Source organism: Antedon mediterranea, chromosome 6 (assembly GCF_964355755.1).
Source record: "Antedon mediterranea chromosome 6, ecAntMedi1.1, whole genome shotgun sequence".
NCBI lineage: Eukaryota > Metazoa > Echinodermata > Crinoidea > Comatulida > Antedonidae > Antedon > Antedon mediterranea.
In genome coordinates, this window is record NC_092675.1 from 6,033,818 (window position 1) to 6,045,239 (window position 11,422).

General features: G+C 33.3%; 2 protein-coding genes across 4 annotated transcripts; one reads left to right on the top strand and one right to left on the bottom strand.

The window, feature by feature from the left end:
• Positions 1–51: 51 nt before the first annotated feature.
• On the top strand, positions 52–3,013 carry LOC140051893 (required for excision 1-B domain-containing protein-like; the record flags this gene model as incomplete). Its single annotated transcript, XM_072097233.1, has 5 exons — positions 52–72; positions 551–660; positions 1,157–1,361; positions 2,188–2,276; positions 2,700–3,013. Coding segments are annotated over 5 exons (507 nt in total), but the record flags the coding sequence as incomplete, so codon positions are not given.
• Positions 3,014–3,104: 91 nt separating this feature from the next.
• Positions 3,105–11,085, bottom strand: LOC140051263 (transcription factor BTF3 homolog 4-like). Of its 3 annotated transcripts, XM_072096415.1 has the most exons (6): positions 11,052–11,085; positions 9,839–9,891; positions 6,966–7,162; positions 6,444–6,590; positions 5,332–5,449; positions 3,105–4,261 (listed from the first exon to the last, which is right to left on the bottom strand). In XM_072096415.1, exons 3-6 carry the CDS (start codon positions 7,140–7,142, stop codon positions 4,218–4,220), a joined length of 486 nt encoding a protein of 161 aa, XP_071952516.1. In that variant the 5' UTR covers positions 7,143–7,162; positions 9,839–9,891; positions 11,052–11,085; the 3' UTR covers positions 3,105–4,217. The 3 variants fall into 3 exon arrangements, with proteins under 3 accessions (XP_071952516.1, XP_071952518.1, XP_071952517.1); XM_072096417.1 differs by lacking the exon at positions 9,839–9,891 and having other exon boundaries at positions 6,966–7,158; XM_072096416.1 differs by lacking the exon at positions 9,839–9,891 and having other exon boundaries at positions 11,052–11,079.
• Positions 11,086–11,422: the final 337 nt, after the last annotated feature.

Here is an 11,422-nt window from a genome sequence, read left to right on the forward strand (position 1 = left end):
CGCCATCGGTCAGTTGGTATTATTCAATCGGGTTTACATTCTGGATGAAAGATAAATCTTTGGAAAAACTTGGTAGAAAATGCTGTAAAAGATTACCTATTTTGAAATTCCTTATTTTATTGCATTCGGCATTAACATTCAGGCTTAAGAATATCTACAAATGAAATGGTTTGATATAATAACGTCATTACTGTAGTCATTATTATTTTTAAGTTATAGTGTAGGCATGGCCCATGCATGGAAGTAACAAATGTTACCTCCATGAATGGTGTAGGTGTATTAATATTATATATTATTATTATGGCAGCTAGCAACATACAGTGAGTAGGCGATTTATAGAAGTATACATGCCTCTTTAAAATTAATAAAACAATTATAATTGCATGCCCTAGATAATAATATCTAACTTAACTCTATGCCTGGAATCTTGGGGGAGAGAGTCTGTGAAATCATTTCTTTCATGCAAACAAAAAACAAACTTTCAAGGAAACCCAGTCACTAATTCACTAAACATTATAATATTATAAAACAATAATATAATATATTTCAGAAGTCGGAGCAAAATGACCCTGAACCAACGGACTCGGAACCCAAACAACTTCTTCATGAATTTTATACATTACAAGAGCAAAGAGTGACAGCTTTTAAAATGCTAGATAAGTATGTTTAAAAAAAGCTAATATTTATTGAACATAATTTTTTTATTTCATAGAAAATTGCTCCATAATGAAGTAGCTGGCCTATAAGTCGGGTTTAATTGAATAATGTCTTTTATTTATAATCAATATAGAATTTCATAAAACCGTGCATGACTTATTCTGCGTGGCTCTGATGTCATAAACAAAGTTTGTATTATATTGTATTATATATTTTGAAAAAGTTGCAAAATATTCTGTTTACAAGTTTTAGAGAAACGCTATGGACAAAAATGGCAGTAAAAAATAAGAATAACAAATGTTAAAAAAAAAAAGATCCTGACAATCACAAGGGTTATCTGCAATATCTTGCGGATAACCAATGAAGAAATTATTTACATTTTACTAAACATTTTAGCCTGTCATGTAAAACTGTTTAAAATCCATGAAAAGTAATTTTTTAGCATCTCGTATTCTTTTTATACGACTTCAAAAATGAATAATATATTTTCATTTTCTAGTGCACATACAGCATACCTCAGTACAGCACCAGACTATGATTTTCAAAGTTACAAACAAAAAGTGCATAGTATAACAGAAGATTTCAATCGTATTTCCCAGCGTATCATTTTAATAGAAAAGTTGTTTCGCGACAAACATGAAAAGATCGCAGTAGCTGATTGCTTGACTCAAGTACAGACGATGGAAAAACAACATCTTGAATTGGTAATGAAAGTTTTCCAAAAGAAGTTTTTCTATTTTCTACTATTAAAGTGCCCATATATGGTAGTGATATGCTCAAATATGGTAGTGATATAACATGACATGTCCATATATGGGCACATCACATTTTTTTATCACATAAAGTTTGATAGTGTAGACAGTGCTTAAAAACTGTCAACTATTGTTCCTACAGTATCTCCTCAAAAAAGTTTCCCCACCACCTTTCACATATCATATCATACGAACCCCCTCCCTAACCTATTAGCTATCAAAAGTTGTCCATGCCCCACCACCTTTCACATATCATATCATACGAACCCCCTCCCTAACCTATTAGCTATCAAAAGTTGTCCATGCCCCACCACCTTTCACAAATCATATCATACGAACCCCCTCCCTAACCTATTAGCTATCAAAAGTTGTCCATGCCCCACCACCTTTCACATATCATATCATACGAACCCCCTCCCTAACCTATTAGCTATCAAAAGTTGTCCATGCCCCACCACCTTTCACAAATCATATCATACGAACCCCCTCCCTAACCTATTAGCTATCAAAAGTTGTCCATGCCCCACAACCTTTCACATATCATATCATACGAACCCCCTCCCTAACCTATTAGCTATCAAAAGTTGTCCATGCCCCACCACCTTTCACATATCATATCATACGAACCCCCTCCCTAACCTATTAGCTATCAAAAGTTGTCCATGCCCCACCACCTTTCACATATCATATCATACGAACCCCCTCCCTAACCTATTAGCTATCAAAAGTTGTTTTTACCCGGTAAATTAACATTCTTTAATTGATTTCTTCAATTCAGATTGCTGAATTGCAACTGGCTAAGCAGAACATGCAGGACATTCCAAATGATGAAAATGTTCGAGAGTTAATGATATTTATTAAACAGCGGTAAGCCTGTTGGGTGTATTTAAACTAGTTTGTTCTTACTCTTTCTCTATAAAATATTGTATTATATATTTATTTAATTTAGTTTATTTGACCTAGGCCTATGTACAAGCTGTTATTTTTGGTCTTCCTTTCATTTATATTCATATCCTTTATTCCCTCCGGTATCATCCAGTACAACAGGAAGTTAAGAAGATAATATTATCTTGTATTTTTTTAGATGTTTTTATATGAATGGTTTTATGCTATATTTGTTTTATTGTGTTTTCTTTGTTATTATGACAAGCAATGAATTTCCTTTTTGAGGATCAATAAAAGTTATCTTATCTTATCATTGAAAAAATTTGTACATACAATAAATGAAATAAATAAGTTACTTTTGAATAATTTTTTTTCAAATATATTTGTTAAATTGTTATACTACAGGTTGAACAAACTGTTAGAAGAAATTGCAGAACATCTTGAAAATTTGAAATACGAGACAGAAGATTTATTAGACCAGGATTGACGTCAAAAAGATAAATGGCAGTGTCAACATGTCTTGGCGTATATTTATTTAGTCTCAAGTCAACATGTAAAGTTAAAAATGCAGTATTACTATTCAACTGATGACCAAGTCCATAGTACATCATCGGCGTCAATACAAATCAACTGATCGTGGGATGTCACAAAAGAGTGTCTAGAAAACAGACAGTTTTCTATACAATTCTGACGCCCATAACAGCACCTACTACACTGCAGAAAGGCAGATGTACACAAAATAAGATCAAAACTACAAATTTGATGGCAACAAAAACCTTTGTCTGATCTCCAATAAATACACTTGCACAATTATTCCACAGATCATTTTTTTTTATTCTCTCGTACAAAATACCACAACTGTTAAACTACTATGTTAACCAATCATTTGGGTTTCCACCTCGAAACAATGATTATGCAACCAGGCATAGTTTATTAAATTAGTTAAACATCATTAGTGTGGACAGACCTTAAGCCTGACTACAGATGTTCCATCTTCAATACATTTGCTGTATTCGATTGAGAAGATCCATTGTGTATTTAGTTGAGTATTTTGAACACTACGTACAAACCGAACAAACAATTTTGCGTTACCACTCGAATACAAACAACATGTAACAGCTTTCCTGTTCAGACCTAAAGTCCCAATCGAATACTCAAATTTAAATGATTAATAATGCCCAACACTTTTTTAAATTGTCTATGCCGGTTGAAACTGTTCTATACAGTCACACATTCAAATCAAGTTTAACTTGCTGTATTTCATATGAAACAATTTGTAAGAGAGCATGTATATCTCATTTTAAACTAGATTCATACATGCAATAAACAAAATGAGTATCAATAATATTTGAACAAGAACTCGCTCGAGTGCATTATCCTATTTTGTTCCTTGTTTAAAAATCAATTTTTTTTTCACACGCTAATTTCTAAGGAATCTAAAAATGCAACATGGTTTTGTTTCATCTGTACACTGAAGATGCTAAACATATTGCATCGTTTAATACTTGGGAGTATACAAAAAAAATTGGAATCATGTTTAATATTAATTAGTTTAATATTAAAAAGTAACAAAAGTGTTCACATTACCCTTAATACAAAACAATATAGTGTAAGATTTTTTTTAATGGAATTTAATATACAGTATAATTTTCTTCGGTTGAAGGAACACAATATAAGCAATAAAACTGTCCCACAGTGACAGACAGGCATTGATACCTTGCACAGAATCTTACATAATATTATTATTTGAGCTGCTTTAGAATATGTTTTAAATTAATTTGCCTCTAGTTTCCTTGCTTAGAAGCTTAACAATTAGGTTATAAGATCAGCCCCCACAGCACCATTAGTTATTATGGCAATACATTTGGAGACGAGTATGCGTGTTTGGCGGGAATGCGTTTGCATTTAATCTACAAATGAAGCCTAATCCTCTTCTTTAGAAGGCGCATCAAAATTTTCAACCAAATCTGTAAAATAAATGTTTAATATTAGATTTCATTGAATGAAGTGGTGTTTTCTCACGGATCAAATCAATCCGTGCAGAATTCAGTCATCAACAAAATATGGAAAAGACTTGACCAAAGAGGCAAAATACCTCTTTGGTCAAGTCCTTTCCATGTTTGGACAAGCAAACAAATGTTACTAGCTGTAACTTTTAATCTTGTGCTGTTCATTTTTTAAAGCTTGGTTCCCACTTAGATGCAATTCCAAGTAACAGTTGGAATGTTCCAACACATCACAATTGGTCAGATTACTTGCGGCATACTAACGTCCTTGAAATATATATTTATACTGGGTAACCTCTTCAGTCAAAGACTTGTATCCCAGAGGGCCCAGTTGGTGATCAGTGGCTGTGATGTACTAATACACCGGGGTAACCCCCTACTCATCTCGAAAGATGTACTAGGTTCTTTTTGTGTACACTGGACCTACGGTTTATAGTCCTTATCCGAGAAGACTCGTTCTACCATCAGAACCATGGAGTGAGTGAGCCTCGAACCCCTGCCGATGTTATGGCTACGTAATTACGGTTCCACTGTCTTAACCGCTCGGCCACTCACTCACTCTTGTGTTGCATCCTAGAGTGAACAAAACTTAATATTCGACTAGCCACAACAGAAGACATCCAGCTAGCCTGTAGACAATACACCGCTCAATACTAATTATATATTTAAATGAAGGCAAGGCTAATGCACTTGTCAATTGTATGAGCCACTATGCGACCCCAAGAGAGGTTTGTCAGTCATTTGTTCGATGTGCCCATACCTTATGATTACCATGACGCACCTGTGTGTCAAAAATGTGACTTACCTTTAGGTGACCATGACGCACCCATTTTGACGAACTCTGACCATGTTGTTTATGATATGGTGGGTGGTAAAGTGACAGACACACTATTGTTCATTGCACCCCTGAGACACTAATTATTTGTAAATGACGCACCTCTCCTGGGGGTCGTATAGTGGGTCATACAATTGACAAGTGTATAATTAGACTGTATATAAGACATTTTTTCACACATTTGTTAACATCTTACCTGGAACGTCCTCATCATCTTCATCAATTTCATCAGGTTTTGGTGCCAAAGGTGCAACATCTTGCATGCCTGGAATGCTCTCAGCCAAGCTTTTCAATGTGGCAGTACTATCAACTCCCTAAATGTAACACGCAACAAATAATATAATATAATATTTTTTATATGTATTTTTTTTTTGGTATTTTATTCTTTCACATCCCCAATTACACGATGATAATATAGATATAAATATAAAAACACATAAAAATAACAACGAGAAATGCCTAAAAGTTGATCTAACCTATAATCTAATGATTTGCAGCAGTGTTAACCAATTCAGGTTATTGCTATTTTAAACTTTTGTGCCTGGTATATAATATTCTTTCTTTTATTTAATTCTTCACACTTCAAATACAAAGAGTACAAATTTAGTAAGCAAGTATCAAAGAAATAATAAATGCCTAATAAAATTAATTAAAAATAAGATACTTGTACTTGCTAATTAGAGAAGTGTGAAAGGAGGTCAAATAAGTAAAAAACTTAATGCAGTCAATCCTCTTAATACCAGACTATCTGAAATTTGGTACCTCTCTCAAAATGAGACTTTCCTTACAGACAAAGGGGTCCCAAATTCTTTTCTTAACAATAAAAACTTGTTCAGAATACCAGAATTTCTGGAAAACCAGACATAGTAGGCTAGCCCAACGGTGTTGGGTAAACAATATTTTTTAATTTGTGGCCGGTAGGGTTTAGCATGGGTACATCCCTGATTAGGTAAACATTATAATAAGCATTTCAGTACTGTATTTTAAGTAGGGCAGGTTTCTGCGGCATAAAAACTTTAACCGTTTATTGCTGGGCAATTTTTGGCTGCAACATGAAATTTCGGAAATTTGATTGACAGCTGCTGACCCCGAGTCAACTACATGGCAGTAACGTTTGAATTAACCGCCAGGACCAATTGCATTTTGGGTAATTCTAACGACCACCCATTGATTTAACCGGTTATTTCTGAGCACAAATTGAACAGAAACAGTCTTGTTATTTTTAATCCATTTTAAAATAAACGGTTAATTTGTGTTGTGCAGCAGAAACAGGCCCTAAATCTACACCATACTAAACTTCATTCTTACAAGTTGACTTAGGATTCCTGGGAGCATTTCTGTAATTTTTTTTATTTCTCCGTGTCCTGTGATAGCAAATGTGTTTGCAGCTAAGGAAGCTTGGACCTTTGGGTTATTGAAATGAATTAAGGTTCCATCATCTCTTATCATATTTACCTGCAATAAAAATAATAGTGTGATATCACCAGTATATAGATGAGATAGTAGTATTTCAATCTCAGAAATAAAAAACTAAGAACATTGCCAAAACCTGCTCAAAATCACTTAACATTGATTAATTTCTTAGGACTATATTGTTTAAAGGTTTGGATGGCGAAATCAAATGTTGATATAAAGTTTGCAGTACACCACGTATATTATTTCTGAAAAGAACTTTTTTGAGTTTCTAGACGTTTCGATCAATATGTTTTGATCGTCCTCAGGAGTGAGAATGCAGAAAGTCCAGGAAACTTGGAATATAAGTGGAAAAGGGTGGGATTGGTGTGAAAGCCAGAAACAATAGCAAGTTCACACAGTCCAAGAAATACTCACTTCTTCAATTCCTGGTATATTATTAGTCTGTAGTTTTTTTAAAGTTGCTTGGAGTTTTTTATCGTCTGTTGTTGCTGTTTTGTGTACTACCTTTTTCTTTCGCCTAGCACTTCCTTTACCTCCTATCCTTACTTGGCCTGCACTTGCCTTCAACTTATTTAATTTTTCTTGATTCATATTCAAGGTTAGATAACTATCTAATATGAAAAAAGAGTATTACATAAAGTTAACATGATTATGAATGACCACACACACCCACTAAATAAGTACTATGTTTTAAACAGATCGGGTATCAGGCTACGTCCACTAAGAGGAGATCATGATCGTCTTTGAAAGTCATTTGTTCCAAATTCTTGCCATTTATATAACGCAACTATTAAAAGATAGATTGAATAATGTAATTTGTATGTAATCTGTATATCTGTATATAATACTGTTAATATATATATATTTTTTTATATATTTTATATGTTACGATATATATTTTTTATATTCTTGCCTTTTTTATGTTTATTCGTATTTTTATAAGATCTTGTATTTTTGTATTCATGACTTTTTATATATTTTTAATTAATTGTTTGAGAGCTTGTTGACGAAACGTATTTCCTTTTGGACCAATAAATTTCTGTATTCTTATTCTGTATATAAAAAGTTTTAAATGTTAAACTTGGATCCAAGCTTCCTGTCAAATCTATAATATAATAGCTGGACCACCTCTAGTCAATCAGTTGTAGGAAAATGACAACAAATAATTATTATTACAGAATTAGGATCTACAGTACAGTATAACATAAAAAATACAACTTAACTAAATAGTATTATTAGAATAAAACAAAAAAATACCACTTAACTAGATAGTATTAATAGAACAAAACATAAAAAATACAACTTAACTAGATAGTATTATTAGAATTGAAAACAGTATAAAATGTTAAATACAGTACCGGACAGAATTATTGCAGATTTTGAACGCATTCAACGCATTGTTAAAGTGTTGACAACGCGTTGAAACTGCGTTGTCCGTTGGCGTTGGAAGTGTTGAGTTCGTTGAACTGTTTATTCAATCAACACAATGTGTTGTGTTGCGTTGAGTTTGCGTTGAAATAACGAACAATCGGATTCGTATGGTATTTACAGATTGCCAGTGTGTATTAGTAGTAGTAGTAATAGTATAAAATACAGTATTACAAATAATGAAGAAAACAAACATAATATATGAGCCGTGTCTGCCATCGCAGTTAAAGTAGTGGTCATGTCCTCAATTACTGTGTGCCTATATTAACTGGAGTATTAAATACCAAAGTTAAGGCGGCGGTGAATCTTGGAGGCTAGGTCACATCGTAATTAATTATTTCCAAACTAAAAACTTCGCAGTACTGTACTACATTTTTCTCGATTATTTATAAAAACAACGTAGCCTACACCCGCCGCCGTGGAACATAACGATCCAGCATGGTCGTCGTCTTTTTCACGCATGCTTTTCGTGACGTGAGGGACGAACTGATCGAAAGGTAAAGAGTTCATTCATTATGAAATAACGCGTAATTAAAAGGGAAAAAATCGTTTAGTTTTAATATTATCCATAAATATATCATTATCATGTACTATATTATAAATTAATTATTGTGATGCCTAACGTAACCCATGCAGAGAAAAGCGTTAAATATAATAACCAAGAAAAAGGAAAAACCAATCTGATGACAATAGGCAATGTTAGGCGTTTTCTTTAAAATCAAAACCTGTGCCATACCATATTATTCACGCCTAGGTGTAACCCACAAATATCAGAATAAAGAACCACTTTATTCTGATGCAAGACAATATATTATTATAGGCGAGGTTTAGGCGTTTTCTCTTTAACATACTATTGTTTCTTAATACTGTATAATTATATTGGCCTCCTCCTGAAACTGTATGAATGGATGGGAGTTGCGAGAATATGCGAGCGAACAGCCAACATTTTAAACAGTTATAGTGTGATGCTTTTCAAAACGTGCAACGTTTTCAACGCGTTCAACGCTATGGAATTCAATTGTTTAACGTCGTCAATGAACGGTCAACGGGTTCAACACATTCAACACGCTCTATTGTTAACGTATTCAAAACGCTTGTTGTACTTAAAAATGTAATGTTGTTCGATTTATAAAGATTTGGTTCATGGGTGTCGGACACGTCAAATTTTTTAGTTCTTTCAAATTACATTACAACAAACAATGGGACAATTATAAAATAAAAACCAAAATAGAGAAAACAATATTTTAACTTTATCTCTTGAATCTCGAACAGCTAAAAAATGTAGGCCTAAATAAAATTAATTACTTCGTCGTCATTAACGATTGTTAAATACGTCATAACACACGTGGTGTTTTTCTTGAGGAAACCGGCGTGGCAGCCTCGTGTGTTGATGTCAGTAATTTCCACGTTGTTTGATTTTACGACGCGAGATCGTGTTTTCTCCAGGAAGGCCTACAGTACAGTGTTAACTGTTAGACTTGGCATCGACCTTATTATTCGATGTTTTCCTTCACTAAACACTGGGAAATATCACTGTGTGTTTTATTTGGTAACTGTCCGTTCAATACTTAAAAATATATCTAAGCTTCATATATATTTTATTTATATTAAAATATCTGGTAGTGACTGCCGATAGGTATTTTGCCTGTTGTTACTGATCGTTCAGGCGTGCAATCGGCCAGTCTAGTGCTGCAGCAGCTAGCGTTGAAATAACTCATTGTTTACTTGACATGCTGATAATGACTTTCGTTGAATAAACAACTAAACGTTGAAAGCCGTTCAACGCAACGCAAACACAACGCAACGACGACGTGTTGAATGCGTTGGGATTTTTGCAATAATTCTGTCCTGTACTGTACCTTTAAAATTAGAAAATGAACAATTCTTTGTGGACTTGTGGACTAAAACAGACCTAAATCAAAATAAAAGAAAAGCAAAAATAAATGTTATTAATGTTACTGTGTATGTAAAGTAAAGTTCTAAAACAAATACTAGGACCTAGTATTTGTTTTAGAATTTTACTTTTATGGTGGAAAATCTTCAGTAGGCAAATTTTGTTTCGCTATGTATAGGGTTGCGGCAGAATAAACGTAATTGATTGGTCAATTGAAAATCCGTCATGCATGCACATTTTTATAAACTCATGTACAAATTTAACACCGATTTTTTTCAACTGGTTGGCTGGCTTAGTTGCGTGGACTGTGGCTAGGCATCTTATGATTTTGTAGGTTCCATTCTCAATGAATTTTTTGTTTAAAACACTATTATCTTTTACTTACCATCATCATCTTTACCCACAATTCCCTTTTAGGTTTAGAGGGTCGAATGCCCGATCGTCCCAGCGTTATTAGCATATGTCGGATTTTTTTACGATGGGCAGTTGATTTTGGGTGTTGTAACCATGGCGTATTTATTTTTACATTACGTTAGTTTTTCTATTGTTATTGTATTGTATTTTCATCAATCTGACTGAATGAATGACAAAAGCAAGCAATTCAAAATACAGTGTAACCCGATCATTCATAATCAAATCACACATCATTTATTCCCACATTTGACATTGCAAAAAATATCTGATTAAATTTAAATAGAAAAACTAGGGCCTAACTAGGCCTAGAGGCTAGGCCTAGGCTTCTTAGAATAATTACTAGAATTGTAATTGTCTTGTTTGTATTTATATTCCCTAGCTAGGCCTAAACTTTAATGAAAAGCAACACCAAACAATAAAATTGAGAGCAGTGGGTATAAATCCAATACCAAAATCAAATCTACCCTACACCCATACCCTCGCTAGGCCTGAGTAAACGAATTTAGGCCGGCTCTCTGGACTTACTTTACTACTGAACCGTGCAGTTTTGCTGCTCGCTCGAGATATGCACGATCACAAACCACAAATGGGTGCGGAAGGCCTACTTAAAATACATATTTGTTTACTATTTCACCATATAATTCATTTATACCAACATACCAAACAATTACTAGTAATATCATATTTCATACCTACAAATGTAATTATAAATATAATGTTATAAACAACGTAATTTGAATATATTAAATGTTTTTAAAACTCACGTGCGCAATGTCTTTCTCTAAGAAAATGGCGAATATGAACTGGAAATGACGTAATAGGGTCATGATCAAGTTCATTTAGTGAGGAAGATTAAAATTGTATGTAGTTTTCTAAAAATCTAACAATGAATAGGCCTGTGTCTATTTTGTTTGAAAATATTAACGCTTAAAATGTGTCATAACTTAAAAAATAATAGAAAAAAAGAATAAATCTCTAAATAAATCTAAATAATTGCACCTGTATAATGACCTTATAGTAGTTTGACCCTAAACTTGGCTCTTCTATGACTGTGATATCCTCCCTTCTAAATTAAATAAACAGAATTTCAACTTTAAGATGAATATTATTAATATTAACTGTTTATAAATAATGT